Source organism: Neolamprologus brichardi, chromosome 4 (genome assembly GCF_056152115.1).
Source record: "Neolamprologus brichardi isolate AB-2024 chromosome 4, ASM5615211v1, whole genome shotgun sequence".
In the NCBI taxonomy this organism is placed as follows: Eukaryota; Metazoa; Chordata; class Actinopteri; order Cichliformes; family Cichlidae; genus Neolamprologus; species Neolamprologus brichardi.
In genome coordinates this window covers 3701405-3722318 of record NC_142107.1, presented here as the reverse complement: position 1 = coordinate 3722318, position 20914 = coordinate 3701405, and the positions used below count along the sequence as shown (strand labels likewise).

General features: G+C 44.9%; 2 protein-coding genes and 1 pseudogene across 2 annotated transcripts; 2 read left to right on the top strand and 1 right to left on the bottom strand.

The window, feature by feature from the left end:
• The first annotated feature begins 4518 nt into the window (after positions 1 to 4518).
• On the top strand, positions 4519 to 5987 carry LOC118456104 (uncharacterized; annotated as a pseudogene).
• Positions 5988 to 10160: 4173 nt separating this feature from the next.
• On the top strand, positions 10161 to 11915 carry LOC148102895 (uncharacterized). Its single transcript, XM_087840250.1, has one exon. It carries the CDS (start codon positions 10210 to 10212, stop codon positions 11722 to 11724), a length of 1515 nt encoding a protein of 504 aa, XP_087696376.1. The 5' UTR covers positions 10161 to 10209; the 3' UTR covers positions 11725 to 11915.
• A 6645-nt stretch (positions 11916 to 18560) lies between these two features.
• Positions 18561 to 20619, bottom strand: LOC148102894 (uncharacterized). The gene has a single exon (XM_087840249.1). It carries the CDS (start codon positions 20488 to 20490, stop codon positions 18697 to 18699), a length of 1794 nt encoding a protein of 597 aa, XP_087696375.1. The 5' UTR covers positions 20491 to 20619; the 3' UTR covers positions 18561 to 18696.
• Between the last annotated feature and the right edge of the window lie 295 nt (positions 20620 to 20914).

The following is a 20914-nucleotide window of genomic DNA, read 5'->3' as shown; positions in this document are numbered from 1 at the left end:
TCTCCTGGTCATCATTGGAATTTCAACTAGTGACACAGATTAAAGAGACTATGTTGATTATGTTGCTCATGAGACTAAAGTCATCTCACTTTGGTAATGTAAATATAATATGGCCAATATTATAGTTATTATATTTGATGGGTTTAGATTTTATTATTGTCATTTGTATTAGGAAATATTTAACCATATATGCTTAGAGATGTATAATCAATTGTGTAGTGATAGGATGTGTGATCTTTAGCAGGCTGCAAAGGCTTGGTGTGCATTCCAGAGTGTTCTGGAATCCACACCTACATCCTGGGAGCATGGGAAGAGGTCGTACCTTGTTTTATTGTTTTACGGTAGGATAAACGTAGCTATATCTGTTTTCGTCTGAGTGCCTTTTGTTTAGATGAACTGCTGGACTTTCCAGACCAGTAGGTTTAGGGAAGTCATTTATGGGGTCACACTCTGACCCCCCCCCCCCCCACACACACACACACACACACAGTATTCTTTGTTCACATGTTTACCTATGTAAGATGTTATATGTTAATGACCCTATGCATATTCATGTAACCACAATAAAAGGAGTGCTATGGGGAACCTGGCTGAGAGTCTGACGGAGGTCAAGTGGTGGAACGACACTTGGCTCCAGGCAGGTCTCCCTCATGCATGAGTAACACAAAGAACTTTGGTGCCTTGTGTCTTGCTTTTTGCTGTGTAGCAAATTGTCCTTAACTGTCATGGTCCTGGGTCGGTGACCCAGCGCTTTGAGTTTGTTATTAGTATTTTCTAGTTTATTCTGTTTTTGTATTGGTGGTTGGGGTTTGTAGTGTTTATTTTCCCTACCTGTGTCTCCCTTTGTGCTCTGTACAGGTCCCCGAGTTTTGTGTTGTAAAACAGTCTGTGTGTTTCCTGTTTTACTTTGTAGGTCTGTGTCTCGTTATGCCCATTAGTTCCAGCTGTGTCCCCTCCTGTGTGCCATTTCCTGATTACCTGGTGTGTGTATTTATAGTTGGTGTCTGCCTGTGCTTCTCGTCGCGTCGTCTGTGTTCATTTGTGTATCTGCCGTGTATTTAATGTTATTCCGTGTTTCTCTGCGTCTCTCTGCTCCTCGCTCCATGTCCTCCTTTTGTATTAGCTTTTCCAGTTTAGGTTTATGTTCAGTTCTGCCCACACCTTGGTTATTTGTGCACTGTAAATAAAACCCACTTGCACCTCCGCCACTGTCTGCTTTTGGATCCTCCTTCCTCACCTCCACACGACTGCCGCCCCAGCCGTGACAGTACGACGCGACCACAAGATGGATCCAGCAGCTTTGTCTGGGGAGAGTGACCTCGCACGCATCCAACGCCTGATGGACTGGGTAACCCACACCACCAACGCAAGTGCGAAAGTGGTGGGGTTAAAAGCCATCGAGGCAATCCTGGAAGGGAATTCCTACCTCTGCCAGTTCGAGGGACTTTCGGACTTAATTCGCAACCTACATAAAGCCCGGGAGGTGGTGCAAGCTCGGGAATCCACACACTTTGTCCAGCAGCAGCGGACTACGGCCGCCCCGGAACAGCCACGTCAGCTTCTCCCGCCGGAGGTTTTGCCCGGCCCGCCGGAGGTTTTGCCCGGCCCGCCGGAGGTTTTGCCCGGCCCGCCGGAGGTTTTGCCCGGCCCGCCGGAGGTTTTGCCCGGCCCGCCGGAGGTTTTGCCCGGCCCGCCGGAGCCGTCCGCAGGGAGGAGGCGACGATCGCGCCGTTGGCGCGTCACCCCACAGCTGGATATTAGGACTATAGCACTGCAGGCTGTGGTGAGTGAGAAGGACCCTTTTTCTGTTTTGGACTGTGGGACGGTTTATTCAGGGGCTGTGTTTTGTGCAGCAGATGACAAGGAGAACTGCTGGTTGCCTGTTCATTCTCCTGCTCAGCTGTCCTTAGCTCGTGTAGCTGCACAGCCGCAAGCTCGTGTAGCTGCACAGCCGCAAGCTCGTGTAGCTGCACAGCCGCATTCAGCTCGGCCCCCGGTATCCCCACTAGCCCGGTCATCTATGCCTGCTCCGTCTTCACCGACTCCCTCTGTACGGGAGGCTGCGTCTGTGCCTCCCGTTTTGGACTCTTTTTCTAGTACGTATTTTTTGCAGAGAGACAAACATGTTAAAAAGGCAATTGTTCCTCAACAGCTGGCTAGTTTAGAGACTGTTACTTGCTCCAGGGCCTCACCAGAGGTTAAATTACAGCCCTCAGCTGACTCTGGACCCCTGGAGGCTAAGAACCCAGCTGAGGACTACACCCGGCTGTTGCTGCCTGAGCAGGGTCGGTGCTCTGCGCAGCTGCAGTCTGACCTGTTCCTGCCAGAGGCCCGTGCGCCTGCTGGTTCTGATTTGTTCCTGCCAGAGGTCTCCGCGCCTGCTGGTTCTGATCTGTTCCCGCCAGAGGTCTCCGCGCCTGCTGGTTCTGATCTGTTCCTGCCAGGGGCCCCTGTGCCCGCTGGTCCTGAGACTGTTCTCGCTGGAGGGCCTGAGGAGCCCGTCCAGCCTCCTGTCTCGTCCGCTGGACGGCCCGAGGAGCCCGTCCAGCCTCCTGTCCCATCCGCTGGACGGCCCGAGGAGCCCGTCCAGCCTCCTGTCCCATCCGCTGGAGGGCCCGAGGAGCCTGTCCAGCCTCCTGTCCCGTCCGCTGGAGGGCCCGAGGAGCCCGTCCAGCCGCCGGCTGCCGCTCCATCCACGCCGCCGGCAGCAAAAGTAGCTTCATCTACACCGCCGGCAGCAGCAGCGGCTTCATCCTCGCCAGCTGCAGCCTCAGCATCTCCACCCACGCCGTCGCCTGGTCCAGCTCCGGCTTCATCGTCGCCTGGTCCAGCTCCTGCCTCAGCTTCCGCCTCGTCTGGTCCAGCCTCTGCCTCAGCTTCGCCCGCCTCGTCTGGTCCAGCCTCTGCCTCAGCTTCGCCCGCTTCGCCTGGTCCAGCGAAGGCCACGCAGCCTTCAGGTTCCCAACTGCCCGCTCAACATCGTCGGTCATCTGCCGGGCCGCATGTTGGGCATCTTCGCCGCCGCGGCCGGCCTCCGGAACTGTTTCCCCGTCGTTGCCGCTGCCGTCCGCACGGTCGGCCGCCTGAACTGTTTCCCCGTCGTTGCCGCTGCCGTCCGCACGGTCGGCCCCCTGAACTGTTTCCCCGTCGTTGCCGCTGCCTTCCGCACGGTCGGCCCCCTGAACTGTTTCCCCGTCGTTGCCGCTGCCTTCCGCACGGTCGGCCCCCGGAACTGCAGTGTTTTGGCCTCCGGCGCTGTCGGCCTCTGGGTCGGCCCCCTGAACTTGTCCGTCTGGGCCTTTTTGGACTCTGTCCCTCCGTCCTGGACCCCCCGCCACCCGCCCTGGTCGGGTCGTTTTCCGTTTTTTGGTTTTTGGGGGGGGGTTTTGTGTTTCTGTTGGGCTGTCTGGAGCCAGCCCTTGAGGGGGGGGGGTACTGTCATGGTCCTGGGTCGGTGACCCAGCGCTTTGAGTTTGTTATTAGTATTTTCTAGTTTATTCTGTTTTTGTATTGGTGGTTGGGGTTTGTAGTGTTTATTTTCCCTACCTGTGTCTCCCTTTGTGCTCTGTACAGGTCCCCGAGTTTTGTGTTGTAAAACAGTCTGTGTGTTTCCTTTTTTACTTTGTAGGTCTGTGTCTCGTTATGCCCATTAGTTCCAGCTGTGTCCCCTCCTGTGTGCCATTTCCTGATTACCTGGTGTGTGTATTTATAGTTGGTGTCTGCCTGTGCTTCTCGTCGCGTCGTCTGTGTTCATTTGTGTATCTGCCGTGTATTTAATGTTATTCCGTGTTTCTCTGCGTCTCTCTGCTCCTCGCTCCATGTCCTCCTTTTGTATTAGCTTTTCCAGTTTAGGTTTATGTTCAGTTCTGCCCACACCTTGGTTATTTGTGCACTGTAAATAAAACCCACTTGCACCTCCGCCACTGTCTGCTTTTGGATCCTCCTTCCTCACCTCCACACGACTGCCGCCCCAGCCGTGACATTAACGTTCCAGCGAATAGGTTTGTAGCATAAACCTATCATTAATTGGTCCTTCGAGAGCCGGATCCCTGGAGTCGACATTCACCGAGGGGAAAAGAGACACGCCGACAGACTGACGTCAGCCAGGACTTATAGAGGTCCTGCAGCAAAGTCCCGGGGCGTGAGAATTCGTGGATTAGCCGTCTGTTTTTTTTCTCCTCGATGGATGACGATTGACGGGATTCGGGACTGATGCTACACGCAATGAGCAAGATCAAGTAAGTTGGAGAGTGATTTTATAACCGCGGAATTGGGTTTTTGTCCCGAGAAATCGCCCTGGGTTTGTGTCCCGAGCGTCCCTTTATTGGGCTTTGTCGCGCGACTGGGTGAGGGTCCCAGAACTGGGTGAGGGTCCCGAAAGATTGGGTTGGTGTCCCGAGCAGTCCGGTGCAAGTCCGGAGTAGGCCTATTTTGTGTTGTTGTTGTTGTGTGAGTGTGTTTGTGTGAGTGCGTGCGGAGCAGAACACGTGGTCTGTGACGCCAGCAGCTGTTGTTATTATGGGTTCCCAAGCAACCAAGAGTGTGTCAGAGGGTGACGAGAAGTTTATGATGAAATTCGCTCCCGGCAGCGCAAAGTATTTAGGACATTGGCGCAAAAAATATGATTTTGAAGGTAAATTGGTTGTAGGACAATGTCAAATGTTAGTAGACCAGTTGACAGTAAAGGCAGCTTGTGCAAAAGGGAAATTGAAACAGGAGAGAGAGTTACAACTGGCGTCCGCTAAACTGTGGTTAGAGCAGGCGCAGAAAAGACAGGAGGCAGCGAACGTGAAGAGAGCAGCTTTGCAGGCATTAGCTGTGAAACCTGAAGATGAGACGGTGCGGTCTACTTCAGTGGTACTGACGTTAAGGGACCAACAGCGTAGAGCAGCATTAGAGAGGGAGAGAGAGGCCAGAGAGGAGGAAGAAAAGCAGGAGCAGGAGAAGAGAGAGAGAGAGAGGAGGAGGATAGAGTACGGCAGGAGTTTGGGGATGCCGCAGCAAAATATTTAAGCCCTTATGGAACTAGATCCAAAACTAAGAGGGATGAGGCGAGTGCAGCTGGTATGCCTGTCTACCCTATCCATGATACCTTTCCCATGGTAGAGGTTGCGAATCCCCATTTTGGTGTTGAAAATGACCAAAGCCGTGTTATTTGTGTTTACAGGCCATGGACTGAATCTGAATGTTCAGAGGCATGTAAAGATTTAGGAAACCCGTTGACTAATGTTAATGAATTTATCGCCCGACACAAGCAACTCTGCTCCTCGTACCGCTTAAATGGTCAGGAAACAGAAGCCACTTTTAGGAAGTGTCTCACATATAACTGGGCTCGGGTGCGAGGCACCTACACAGGGAGGGATGGTAATACCGTCCTACCCTATGGCCATGCAAATTTAAGAGGCCAAGTTGATGGGGTTTATGAGCGTCTTAGAAATACCTTTAAAGCTTCTGTAGATTACAACAAAATCGCCCAATGCATTCAGAAAGCAGGAGAGGATGTTCATGAGTTCAGGGCGAGATTAGAGGAAGTTTTCAAAGAACATAGCGGCCTTGAAGAGAGTGCAGAGAAGGCCAGCCCATATCAGCAACAGTTAAAACATGCTTTGATGAATGGCTTTCATTCACCCATTGCTGATTTCATCAGAAAACAAAATGTTAGTCATAACACTGACGGGTCCGTTGAATGCATGAACTGGGCCCGCCATGCACAGGAAGTCATTAAAAATAAAAAAAAGAAGTCTCAAAGCTCTGAGGCCGCTGCTTTTTTAGCAGGTGAAATTTTGTTTCAGGGACAGGCTGGAAGAGGGCAAAACAGAGGCAGGAGTAGGAGAGGTAGAGGCCCATGGCGACCCCAGGATAACCGTAGAAGAGATGAGAGGTGTTATCAATGCGGGGAGAGGGGCCACTTTGCCAGAGAATGCCCCGAGAACAAACCTGAGGAGTATAGACAGCCGTATTCACAAAATCCATCATATAATAAATGACTAGCACCTGTTGACACTGCTAACACACATACATGTACAAACGATCCCTTAGCTTGCCAGAATCTACAACAGCCTGTGTTTCAGACTCTAGATTTGACTGAAGTATTGTTAAATCTGTCAGGAAAAGAAGTAAAACCAGTTCGCACGTTAACTGTGCAAGGCAAAACTGTTCAATTTCTGTGTGATTCAGGTGCAGATAAGACTGTTTTAAAAGATCATGTGTCAGGAGTTGATCCTTCAAATGGCACAATTTATGTGAAGTCTGCAAATGGTCAGTTAAATCAGCATAGAATCTCTAAACCAGTGTGGATTAGAGATTCTACCACAGGAGAGGCAGCTCAGGGTTCAGTTGTAATGTGCCCAACTTGTCTGGTGAACCTCTTGGGAAGAGATATGATGATGAAACTTGGAATTTCAATAATTCCAACATCCATTGGGATGATAGCTGCAGGAAAAGGTGAAACTTCTGAGACAATGGTTCATCAGGACAGTGGGGATTTGCATTGTTACTGGACACTTGACCTGTCGGCCTCCAGACCTGATCAAATAAACTGTAAACTGTTAGCTGCAGCTGAGGAAATGTTGACAACTAACCATGACATACAGCCACCAGAAGACTTGCATGTCACACTGAGATTTAAGACCATGCCTGGGCCTGATGAGGCCTACACAGATAAAGTGCTGAAATTAGGGCCACAGAGAATCACCATAAAGGCAATATATACTGATGGTGAAACCATGGCTGGATGTAGTGTGATCCTTTCTGAAGCTGCACAACAACTTTTTACAGGGCAAACACCACATATTTCACTGACAAAGAGTGGCACAACTGAGTGGACAGACTTAACATCTTTGGTGAGACAGGGGGAGAGTGTTGGAATGTGGCAGCAAGCTGGAGGGGGTTGGGAGACAGATATGCAGCACAGCATCTTTCGTAAAAAGCTGGGATGGGTGACACATGCTACACCACAAACACATTTAAAGGGGAGTGAGAATGACACAGCAGAATGATATGTTGTAGATGTCAAAGATCACCCGGAGCTTAAACAGGTCCCAGAGAAGCTCTGGTCTACTGGGAAGACTGATGTGGGGCTAATAACAACAGCGAGTCCAGTAGTAATAAAGCCCAAAACGTCTTTTAGGCCAAGAGTGAAACAATATCCCTTGAAGCCTGATGCAGTGGAAGGCATTAAACCAGTAATAGAGGATATGATTAAAGCAGGGATACTAGTTGAAGCTCCACAAGCAGTATGTAACACACCCATCTTCCCAGTTAGAAAGGCTGATTCACAGTCGTGGCGCATGATTCAAGATTTAAGAGCTGTAAATCAGGCAGTGGAGAGTATAGCTCCATGTGTCCCCGACCCCCACACCTTGTTAAATCAGCTTAAGCCAGACAAGACACACTTCACTGTGGTAGATTTAAGTAATACTTTCTTTTCCATACCAGTACATGAGAATTCACAAGGCTGGTTTGGTTTCACGTATCAAGGCAAAAAATACACATACACCAGATTGCCGCAAGGTTTTTGTGACAGTCCTACAATTTTCACACAGAATATTACAAATTGTCTGTCTGATTTTGTGATTCCATCACATTCACAGATGTTGGTATATGTCGATGACATTTTAATTGCATCCAATTCAGAGAAGAACTGTAAAGACATATCACTGGCATTGCTGACTCACTTAGCCGAGACAGGTAACAAGGCCTCACTTTCAAAGCTACAGTGGGTGAAGACAGAAGTGAAATTTTTAGGACATCTGCTTAGTGCAGCAGGGAAAAGCATACACCCAGAGAGGAAAACAGCTATCTTGGCAGCACCTAGGCCAGTGACAAAGAAACACATGATGCAATTCCTAGGGTTGCTAAATTTCTGTCGATCGTGGATGCCCCATTACTCTGAAATTGCGCAGCCATTATTAGATATGATGTACAGTAAACCTTTAGCTATGTCAGAAAGTTTAAGTTGGACCCCTGAGGGGGAGCAAGCTCTGTGCATGCTGAAACAGATGCTGACAGGAGCATCGGTTCTAGGACTTCCAGATTATAACAAGCCTTTTGTTCAAACTGTTGACTGTAAAGGGCATTTTATGACATCCATGTTAGCACAAGAATGTGGAGGTGGAATGAAGCCAGTAGCTTATTATTCTAAGAGGCTGGATCCAGTGGCTTGTGCCTTACCTCACTGTGTGCGATCTGTGTGTGCAGCCGCTGAAGCCGTAAAGTGTTCTGGTGAAATTGTTTTGTTTCACCCTTTGACCCTGCTAGTTCCACATGAGGTGGATGTTTTATTGCTGCAGACTAAAATGACATTCTTGTCACCTGCAAGACACTTATCTTTAATGTCACTGTTGCTCTCCCAGCCACACATAACTATTAAGCGGTGTACAACTTTGAATCCCTCTACACTGTTGCCCACAGAAGAGGAGGGTACACCACATGTGTGTAGTGAGCATGTAGAAACACAGTGTAAACCTAGAAGTGATTTAACGGACATACCACTCACTGAGGGCAAGGTTTGGTTTGTTGATGGTTCCAGTTTTAAAACAGCAGAGGGAAAGACTAAAACGGGCTTTGCTGTTGTGGATGATGTGCAGGTCATCCGTGCTGGGCAGTTATCACATTCCATGTCTGCCCAAGCAGCTGAGATAGTGGCTCTGACGGAAGCCTGCAAAGCAGCTGAGGGGCAGGTAGTGACTATATATACAGACAGTCAGTATGCATATGCTACACTTCATTTCTTTGCCGCTCAGTGGTCAAGACGAGGCATGACAACATCAACAGGGAAACCTGTGGAGCATGCGACACTTTTGCAGGCCCTGTTGAAAGCAGTCTTACTGCCTAGTAAAGTTGCGGTTTGTAAATGTGCAGCACACACACGTGGCACTGACCCCATTGTACTAGGCAACGCCTTTGCAGATAAAATTGCAAAGGAAGCGGCCCTTGGAACACATGGGGTTCATATTCTGGTGTCTCAGGAGCAAACTATGCCCATCACACATGATGTGCTAGCAGACATGCAGTCACACTCACCTCCAGCTGAGAAGCAGCTGTGGCTCACTAAAGGAGCAAGCCTGCGAGGTGATGTCTACTATCTTTGTGATAAACCTATATTGCCTAAAAACTTATATAGGACTGCTGCAATTTTGAGCCATGGGCTTTGCCATGTCTCAACAGCCGGGATGTTAGCAGCTGTCGAACGGCAGTTTTTCACACTGGGATTCAATGCTTATTCAAAACATTTTTGTAAAGCATGTTTGATATGTTGTAAACATAATGCTCAGGGGAACCTCAGACCTAAAAGAGGAAGGTTTCCCAGACCCAGCTACCCATTTGAAGTAATCCATATGGATTTCATTGAGTTGTCTAACTGTAACACCTACAGGTACTGCCTGGTAATTGTGTGCCCGTTCTCAAAGTGGGTAGAAATTGTCCCCACTAAGAAAGCAGATGCTATTTCAGTGGCTAAAGCGATATGCAAAAATGTGATCCCAGAGCATGGGATCCCCCAAACTATTTACAGTGACAATGGTCCTCATTTTGTGAATGAAGTAACTGAGAAAATGTCACAACATCTGGGGATAATGCTGAAAAACCACTGCTCATACCACCCACAAAGTGCAGGGCTGGTTGAAAGGACTAATGGCACAGTAAAGCTGAGACTCAGGAAAACAATGGAGGAAACAGGCAGAACATGGGTAGACTGCATTGAGCTAGTGAAAATGTGTATGAGGATCACGCCAACTGATAATGGCCTAACGCCTTTTGAAATAATATATGGCAGGCCATTTAGAGTTCCAGTGTTCTGTAATGATAATGATAAAGCAGCAGAAGAAAACACACTAGCAGACTGGATGCTTAAAATGCTTAAAAGCAAAGAAGTCATGAGTGCAAATAATCTGCCAGATGATTCTGTTTCTGTACAGGAAGAACGTCTGAAGCCAGGGGACTGGGTGCTGATAAAGGTCATAAAGAGGAAGTGCTGGTCGAAGCCACGGTGGGACGGACCATACCAGGCCCTGCTGACAACACCAACAGCTGTGAAGATCGCAGAGCGACCCACCTGGATACACCAAAGCCACTGCAAAAAGGTGACACACATCCAGGCCAGCTCGGAGTAAGTGGCAGGAAGACCGGGTACAAAGGGGGGGGAAAGCCTCCAGGGCCCTTCGTCTCAATCCGGTGAAGAAACCAACTGAGCCACAGGTACTCATCAGAATGGCTGGTAAAGTGTTGTCTACCCTGCTGAGTGTAATGGCTTTGATGTCTTCATGGTCAGCTGTGGAGACCCTGTATGTCCAAGGAAACCACACCCAATACCCTCATGGCTATTCTACAAACTTTTGGTGGCAGTTTATGAATACAACTGCTCACTTGAACAATAGGACAGACTGCTATGTGTGTGCTCATATGCCGTTATCGGCATATACATCTGGACTGTGGCCGTACAGCATACCAGAGGACAGGAGTTGGTGTCTGTTGGGCTTAGCAACTCATCCTGGCAACAGAGTCCTCTGGTCCAAGGCCAACTATAGTACACCTCTGAACATCACCTGGAGTAAGTCGCCACTTCTAAACGTGAATTGTTCTGGGCAAACTGACTTATTGGCCTGGCCTCAAGTGTCAGACCCACTGCCAGACATAATATTGCTGAACAAGCTGAACACAGCTCAATTGCCGTTGTGTGTGATGAACAATGGATCACTGTCAGTGGGGGAGCTGCCGCTTCGCTTATGTGGATACATATACACCTACTGCCCTCCAGAGAATGAGAGCAGGTGTATGAAATGCTTGACCAGTGCAAAGTGTGCTGAGAACTTGACATTAAGGAGGACTGAATGCAAGTTCAACCTGGCTTACAGAATACCAGTAAAAGCAAAAAGTCAGAAGTGGACAGGCTGTGCAAGGACGGTGCCGAGCAGTAAAGGAACAAGAGTTTTGGCTGATAGGCTTTATGTCCACACAGAAAATACCAATCTATCACTCCCTGAGGGATGGGGAGGATTGTGTGCTTTAGTGAAGTTATCGGATCATGTCTTCTTCATGGACAGAGTTGAACATCACCCTAGCAACCGACGGAAGCGTGAGGTGGATATAGCCTCACCGAACTTTTTTGGAGTGACAGTAGACACTGGAGTGCCGCGAGAATTCCGCATTTGGAGTGGAGGAGCTAAATTCTTCCAAAGTCTGATCCCAAACATAGGAGTTGCAGAGGTGCGGGATCATGTGGAGATCAACCGGTATGCCTTACTGCGACACATTAATCTCACTAAGACACTGGGAACAGTCTTAGCGGAGGAGCAAAAGGCCATCAGAACGATGGTACTGCAGAACAGGCTGACCCTGGACTTGATAACAGCATCACAAGGAGGAGTGTGTAAGCTGATTGGAGAGACGTGTTGTACGTTTATCCCAGATGGATATACGACTGGAGGAGACATCTATGAGGCACTGCAGAACTTAACTGCTCTGCAGAAATATGTGGCGGACCACACATCAGGAGGAGATGCGTCACGAGGTTGGATAGCCTGGTTGACATCTGGACCATGGTGGAATATGTTCTTAAAGTTTTTGACTCCCATTCTTACATTATTGGCGTTGCTTTGCTTGTTTACAGGTTGCATTTTGCCATGTGTAAGATCAATGGTGAATAAAATGATTGCTAACACCTTTACCAATTACATACTGTTGCAGCAGAGTGACGTGGATGTTAAGGCTAATATGTTTGTATGAAATGAAGCCTGCACTGAAAATGTTGACAAGTGGTGTAGAGCTGAAGATATATATACGCCGTATAGCCTTAAAAAATGACAATACAGGGTGGTGATGATGGGTTTAGATTTTATTATTGTCATTTGTATTAGGAAATATTTAACCATATATGCTTAGAGATTTATAATCAATTGTGTAGTGATAGGATGTGTGATCTTTAGCAGGCTGCAAAGGCTTGGTGTGCATTCCAGAGTGTTCTGGAATCCACACCTACATCCTGGGAGCATGGGAAGAGGTTGTACCTTGTTTTATTGTTTTACGGTAGGATAAACGTAGCTATATCTGTTTTCGTCTGAGTGCCTTTTGTTTAGATGAACTGCTGGACTTTCCAGACCAGTAGGTTTAGGGAAGTCATTTATGGGGTCACACTCTGACCCCACACACACACACACACACACACACACAGTATTCTTTGTTCACATGTTTACCTATGTAAGATGTTATATGTTAATGACCCTATGCATATTCATGTAACCACAATAAAAGGAGTGCTATGGGGAACCTGGCTGAGAGTCTGACGGAGGTCAAGTGGTGGAACGACACTTGGCTCCAGGCAGGTCTCCCTCATGCATGAGTAACACAAAGAACTTTGGTGCCTTGTGTCTTGCTTTTTGCTGTGTAGCAAATTGTCCTTAACGTTCCAGCGAATAGGTTTATGCTACAAACCTATCAATATTAATCATTATTAGTTATTACAGCAGTGAACTTGAACTCTGTGTCAAATACTGAGCTTCAGTAAAGATTCAAGTTGCAGTTATTTATATTTGCTATCACCTTAAATCTTCATTCAAAGACAAGTATCTCTGACAGTTTATATACAGGTGTATCATATATAAGAGACAAATGTTGTTCGCTTAATATGTTGGCATTACTAAATTTGGCTCAGTGCTTACATATATGTGTAAAAAAAAAAATGTACGAGCTGTGAAAACTGTTTCTGATAGAATGAAGAGTAGACTGATATATTAAATATTCCTTTATTGGGTGAGAAAACCAGACCATGTCATAACTGCTTTAAGTCATACAGAATAGATATCAGAGCCTTAAACAGGCTGACTTCTGCTAAATGGGTCAAACTGGGCAGAAAGTATCCAAACACATAACATCCTTATAGAATATGATGTAACATAGATCAACTTACCTCAGAATATATAAAGCATATAAACAATTACAGCAATATGATGCAACAAACACAGCAGTGCTACTAATCCAAAATACTCAAAGCTTCATAGAACTGAAACAAACATTTATTTTTAGCTCCATTCTGCTGCTGATACATACTTTAGGTTTCTGAATATTAAACTTGTTGCTGCCTTTCATAGTGTGTAACTTGAAGGCCCTGAGTACTTTCTCCCACACTGAAAACACTGGAATGATAAAATTATTTGAACATCACCTAATAAGACTGATTCAGGACAGACAATTAGTTATGTTAAACTTTTCTAGCAGTCCTTCAAAGACAGGGAACAGTCTGTCTATTCTCTCCATCTGTCAGCTGCTGCTGGCTCTTCCTCCTCCTCTTCCTCACACACATTCCTCACAGATGATGTGCAGCAGTGGGTCCCTCAGTCTGTCCTCACTCTGGACACTTGCAGTTGTCACACATGGAAATCAAATGTGTGATGAGCTGCAGGATTCAAACACAAGTGTAACTTATAAATACATGTTCATACTTTTATTCCACAATCAGAGAGAAAGAAACAGAGAGAGAGTGCAGGACAGACACACAGGTGACAGTCTCAGGTGTATACACTGCTACAAAACAGCACAAGAGAAGGAAGATTTAGTGTTTGTGTTATTACGAAACAAGAAGAGTTCCCAGATGGTACAGTGGACACATGTGTGACTCCTGTGATTAAAGCATCTTTCTTTCAGCTTAAGGAGTGAACTGTCAGCTCGTTCAAACACACGTTAAAGTCCGTTTGGCTCGACACCACCAAACAGAGGCAGCAATATAACATAGCTAACATTAACAGTGTAGTGGATCCTGCTTGTGCTGTGATATTCAGGACTGCAAACCGAGCAGCATCACTGACTTTCAGCCTGTTGTGTTTGTGGATATATGACTGACTTTAATTATCCACAAAATCATCACATTCTCTGTAAGATTAAGGTCGACTATTGAACGGCGTATATTTTAAAGGCTTTAAAACCAAGTAAACACTGAAAGTACAAACATGGCTAATGTCACATAACTTTGCCAACAAGTGGCACACAGTAATGTTTTAATGTTCTTCATTATTAAACATTCGCACATAAATAAGTGACATAATATTCTGTATTTACTTTTAACAGTTTACTCTCCGGCCGCTCTGCCTCTACCGTCTGCGGCAAAATTATCCACAGCGACTGCAGCGCTATGAATTGTGGGATATGTTGGGCCACGAAGTCTACACCGCCACAGCCTTAAAATTCAGGGAAATGAAGGACGCATTTGAGGTCTGCATTTTGAGCAACCTTTAAATTGGGACAGCCTTCGGCGCGCCGCTGTGACGTAATCGGCCTTAATATGCAGCCTTTAAGGCTGCAGACCCTGAATTGGGATACAGCCAAGGATACAGCCTAGATGTGAGGCACATAACCGTGTTTATGTGAACCCCTCTGCAAATCTGTAAATCCAGGTTAACCTTCAGGATATCTCACTAAACCTCTGCTCTGTAGCACAGCTCTCTGCACGTACTGCATTCAATCCAGCTTTATTGATATAAACATATATTAGGGCAGTGGTTCCCAAACTTTGTTTTGCTGGGCCCCCTTTGTTCTACAAGAAAAATGTTCGCGTCCCCCCCCCCCCCCTCCCCCGCGCACGATCACACACACGCGCACGCACAAACACATCCTCCAACCACACACACCCATATTTTGCTCCATTGCGGTTTATTTCACACCTCAAACATTTAGTAAACAATTAAGCAAAGATTAAAGTAATCTGCAATAAATTTCAGGTAGTGAGAAAATAAACTACTAACTCTTTTACGCTGCGTCCACACCTACACGGGTATTTTTGAATATATACACACACGCAGTTACTGTCCCTCCATTTAGAAAGGCAGAGGCGTCACGGTGTAATTATCTTACGTGTAGTTGTTTTTTTCCTGTATAATAATAATCATTATTGCTATCCATACATTTTTCAAAAAAATGCCCCTCTGTGTAAAATGGGTTTAAAAACAAACAGCTGTACGATACTGTTTGTCCGTGATTTAGACAGGGGGAACAAATTGTGGCAGGATCAGCCTGATGTTATTTGTATCCCTCTGTAACTTTACTGCAGGGCTGGACTGGGACAAAAAATTAGCCCAGGCATTTTGACTAGAGGCCGGCCCACCAGGTATTATAGGAAAAACCATAAAGCCTTTGAATGAAAGCAAACGCTGTTGTCACAGTGATGTACACTGTCTTGTTGGTATATATGTATCAATCTAATAAACTTAAACCTACACCATCCTCCCTATTCTGGTACTCTAAACAGTACCCAAAAGTAGACTGCTTGGTCGAGTTAACCTCCTGAACTATCTACAACACATGGTGAAAACCTGAAATTAAGACAGAAGAGACTAGAGACATGATCATTACTGATGACAGATTTAGATATATTTTCATAAACCATTCATTTGCCACATCAATAAACAGCATGACAGGGCAAAATATTTTTTCTAACATGGCAACCTTTAAAAAGTGAAAGGAGATCGAAAGACAGGTGAGAAAGAATAAAACTTAATTGACTTTTTGATGGCATTTTACACACAGTACTGGTACAGTATCTAGAAAATGTGGGAAAATACTGGCATCATATACAGTACTTAGCTACTTCTGACAAAATTATGTTGGGACCCTCAAAAAAATTACTATGTACAATAATGGATTTCTATACATTTTACATCAGATGAAAACGTTTGTTGTAAGATTCAGATAATTTATTCAAAGTTTTTAAATGACATAACAAAGTAAAGTATTTCTTTGTGCCCCCCTCTCCCTGTTAATGCCCTACATGGCAAAACTTTGCTAGAGCTGCCCCTGCACAGTTACCAGCTGTCAGCTACTTAGAAAAGGATCCTGGTGTTGTTAGTCTCTCAGAAACAGTTCATAACTTCCCTTCAACTCATTCATGTCACCTGAAAGGTAAAACTGTTTCTCCATCACCTGTTCAGCTCTGATGATTCAGTAAGGACATCTCCTGGTTTCATCCTCATGTTTCCCTCTCACCACATATCCAAACCGATATCATGACCAGCAGCTTTTACAGCTGTGGCTCCAGCAAACATCAGCTGATACTAGAAATTAATATTAAATAAATTCTAACAACAGCTGATCAAGCTTAAACGTGCTGCTGTTGTTTAGCGCGACATCCGCTGGTTTCTTCTTTCTGTCGCAAATTGGGCGATAAACAAACAAGAGAGAAAAGCCGATCAGCTGATCATTGATTCGTTTCATGATTGAAGTAGAAACAGGAGAGGGAGGGGAGAGAATAAGAGAAGAAGAGGCAGCTGTGCAGCAAAGATGCAGAATAAATTCAGCTTTGTGTCTTTTTCATTGTAGCTGAAGTCCGGGACAAACTGTGTTCCTTTTCACCTCAATACAAAATGTACAATATTTTCTCTGAATACTAAACGATTCCGTTTTTTACGGGAAGGTTGGAAACTCTAATAACTAACCTTATAAATAAAATAAGATAAAACAAGTTCAACATCAATAATATCATAGCACCCGCCCAGCAGTATATAAAATCCATCATGCTAGCTAGTACGCAGTACCAGTTATTGTAACCGACTGCAAAAAGTCAGCATAACGAAAATAAACTCCACCTAAACTTGGTTTAGGTGGAGTTGGCCTCCATCACTTGCTAATGTTATTGAATCTGTGGAAGCTCCGCAATAGCCACCACCAAACAACTGAGTTATTTTTACACATCTCCCTTCATCTGGCCAATCCACCACCTTTTAGTATTTATACCGTTACAGAAAAAAAACAAAAAAAAAAATCCCATCGGCCCATAAAAATGAAAAATCACCATTGCCCGGTATGCCCGATGGCCAGTCCAGCTATGGTTTACTGTATAAAGAGCTAACATCTCCAAAATGTCAGGAGTAGTTAGTCATTATGAGATGTGTTTGTGAACTAAAAATCAAGAATGTGGGATACTGTTTGTCCGTGATTTGAACAGCCCAGCGCTGCTCCTGACTAAGGGAAAGCCAATTCTGCAGGTAGACCTACCTCGGCACTTGTGCAGGTGAAACCAAAGGGAAGATATGCTTCACCATATTTTCTAGTCTTTGGCTTAGAATGAAGTTGGTTTGAAAACATATTCAGCGATGCTTCACCTCCTGCTTTGCATTTGTGTAGGCGCCCCGTGCTACCAGTGTCCAAGCGTTGTTGTCCGCCCCCCCTGCAATGGCTCTGCGCCACCCCCCACCCCCTATTGGGCGGGCTCCACACTTTGGGAAGGTCTGCATTAACCGCAACGAGAAGGCATCGTTTAAATTTTAAAATTATCTTATTTTCTTCAAGAAAACAGTATTATTAAAGTTTATCATGACTGGGTCGAGTGTCCTCTTTTTTTGGAAATCAAAATATGGTCATCCTACGTGTGTTTATTTCGTGTAAACTGCACATTTCTAATTTATTAATGCACAGATAAACTACTTCATCTAAACACTAATCAAAACTAGCTAAAATTATTAAAAGTGTCGAACATAAGAAGCTTGTACATTGCTGTTTTCGTAAAGATACCTTTGTCTCACACGGAACATACATGTTCTACATTATTAATCTGGCAGCTCTCAGTCTCCATACAGACAGGACATGTTGCAGCGTAATTGCAGACAGGTGCGTGGGCCTGAGCTCCGCCCAGGCAGAATGACGAGTGGAAGAAAGCAGCAACACGATAAACATATGTAGCCTTGCGAAGCCGGCCGGGCAGACACCGAGACCATGACAGAGTGCAAAAATTTTATACTTGACAACACAAAAGGAAAAAACAAAACAAAACAACACACAACAAAAATCAGAATGTGTTTGTGATTTTTATTTAAAGGTGAAACCTTTTTTCTTTTCTTATTTTGCCAGATTAGACATTTTGATTAATTTCATTGAAGTATACTTTTTTTTGTTGTTGTTTTACTTTGATGCTATAATAGATGTACTTAAAATTCAGTAATATTTAATACTATATTGCATCATGGCAAAACAACAGTCTCCTCAAGCTGCTTTATACTGTAAGGTGAAAACACTACAGTAAAAGCCAGAAAACCCCAACAATCCAATGATCCCCTTTGAGCAAGCACTGGGCGACAGTGGGGAGGAAAAACTCCCTTTAGGAAGAAACCTCCAGCAGAACCAGGCTCAAGAAGGGGCGGCCATCTGCTGCGACCGGTTGGGGGTGGGTGGGCAATCTCAGTCCAAGAGGGCCGGTGTCCCTGCAGGTTTTAGATGTGTCCTCGAACCAACACAGCTGATTTAAATGGCTAAATTAGCTCCTCAACATGTCCTGAAGTTCTCCAGAGGCCTGGTAACGAACTAATCATGTGATTCAGGTGTGTTGACCCAAGGTGAGATCTAAAATCTGCAGGGACACCGGCCCTCGTGGACTGAGATTGCCCACCCATGATATAGGGAGACAAGATGAAGTATACTTCTAATGGCCTATTACAGGGGTGGCCAACTCCAGGCCTTGAGAGCCGCTGTCCTGCAGGTTTTAGATGCGTCCTTGATCCAACACAGCTGATTTACATGACTAAATGACCAGTTCATTACCAGAGGCCTGGTAATGAACTGATCATTTGATTCAGGTGTGTTGATCCAGGATGTTATCTAAAGCCTGCAGGACACCGGCTCTCGAGGTCTGGAGTTGGCCACCCCTGGCCTGTTAGATTATTTTTGATGAAATTATTAAATGCGTCAATACCCGTTTGTTAAAAATTAACTGCTAAAAATTCAATCAACTGGTGCTAATCCACCATCAGAATTGAGGAAAGGTGGTGTTGATGGAGACTCTACAGGGAGATACACTGGGGAAGCCATACCTGCACTTCTGCCAGAGTGTTTTGGACGTACCTGAATAAATGTAGATTTCCCTGGAAGTGGACGAGGATCAATCTGAGACGGAGTCGGAGTCTCCTCATAACATCTCCCCATCGTGCTTCTATGGATCAATGATGCGAGCTTTTGTCCTTTCTGTTTTTCTAATTTGAGCTCGAGTTCAAGGTCTTTCACTCTAGATTTTAGATGACCTATCTCTTTTTCTTCATTGCCAGCCTTTTGGATAATCTGGTTCACTGGTCCAATGAGCTCCTGTCTTTGTTTGAATAAAGCGTATTCGGAAGACTTTACCATATCCTTGTACTTCCTTTCAAATGATTTCAGCTCCCGTGTTTTATCTAGTAAAGCTGCATCTTGATCCTTGCATCTGGTACGTAGACAGTTCAGCTGTTTTTCAAGAACCTCCTTCGTTGTTCCAACAAAGGGGATGCCTTCCACACCGTCTACGTATTTCTTTTTCAAGTTGAGGAACATATCCCTAAATTTCACCTTTTCTTTTTCTCTGAAGTGAACTGCATGTGGAAATGCCTTTTCAAAGGACAAAACGCACTTGTACAATTCCTCTTGGAAGTGGCGCTCTTTCTTCTCCAGACAATTCACTTTGGTTATAAATTTGTCCCGTTGCTTTACTGTGGAGCGCAGTTTCACTTCGAGCGCCTCCTTTTCAGCCAGTGCCTGATTGTGTTCCGTTATTACTTTATATCTGTCCACTGCTGTCTTTCTGTGTTTTTCCTTCTCTGTGCTTAGGTCCCTTTTTAGGTCTTCATTTTTGTTTTTCAAAGAATCAACTTCATCTTCGACCATAGCCTTCATTTTCTTTTCCAAGGCCAGAGCCCTAATATTTCTCTGACATTTGCGGTTCATCTCCATATTCTGGGCCTTTTGGTCGTCTATTACTTTGCCCATTTCATCTTTCTCGTCTGTTAACGCTTTCACATTTTTATCCATTAATTCATTGTCGTCCTGTAACTTTGTATTTTGTGTCAAAAGACCCTCAATCCAAAACTGTGCGGATTGATGTTCCTCCTCGCGTTCTTTAACTGCATTGACGGTCACACCTGTACTAATTTTTACTCTTTTCTTAAGCTTTTCTATTTGGTTATCATACATTTCAATGACCTTTACTAACTTTGTTTCTGCAGTATTAGCTTTGTCTTCGAGTTTTTTAGTCTTTTCATCGTAAAATTGCTGCATCTTATTTTTTTCCTCTTTGTGGCGTTTTAGTAAAAATTCAACAATTTGTTTGTTGTGAAATTCCTGACGTGCCACCATTTCTTTTTCTGCTTTGAGCAGTTCTTGAAGGACTTTCACTTCTTCCTCATTGTTTTGTTTAAGTTCAGCCAGAGTTTTCTCCATCTCTACGCGGAACTTTATGTGAGCTTCGTGGTCATCTTTTATCGAGTTTAACCTCTCTGAGATATTTGTCCTTTCTTCCAAGACCAAACCCAGCATCTTATTATTCTGCCAAAGTTCATTTTTTCCTTTTGTTAGATCCTCGATCTGTTTCTTATGGACTGTATGCTGTTTTTTGAAGTATTCAAGCTCTGTTTTAAGCTTTTCTACTTGATCAATCATTGGATGCAGTCTTTGGTCGAACAATCTGGCATATGTTTCTTTTTCTTTTTCACTTTTGTTAACCATTGTTTTAGAGAAATTAACATCTCGGTCTTTCTTAGGTTTTGAGCTCATTTCTGCTTTTTATGTGCTGTATCACTCCAACAAAACGATAGCTTAATCAATTCAGTTTGACACGTTCGTGGTCTATTTAAGGACTTTTGAACATCAAAGGATGAAAGGACTGTCACTATGACACCTCCACGTTCTGTGATGTAATGTCAATTAAACGTCACCACGTTCTGTGACGTAATCGCTTCTTGCATTGGTGTTTTTTGGGGGTTTTTTTTGTTTTTTTTTAAAACAACACATTCGAACAACAACGGTCTCCGCACACAGAAAATCTGCATTGTGCACAAAACAAATCTAACCTGAATTGAAATTAAAATAAATACGTTAATAATTTATTCTGTTTTGCAGTGTGAGTCAGTAGTGACCGGTGACTGGCTGCTCCAGCCTGTGATGCACAACTATTTAACGTCGTTGACAGGCTATGACA

Coding starts and splice junctions, on each gene's coding strand:
- LOC148102894 (XM_087840249.1), bottom strand. CDS start 20,490: ATGAGCTCAAAACCTAAGAAAGACCGAGATGTTAATTTCTCTAAAACA.
- LOC148102895 (XM_087840250.1), top strand. CDS start 10,210: ATGGCTGGTAAAGTGTTGTCTACCCTGCTGAGTGTAATGGCTTTGATG.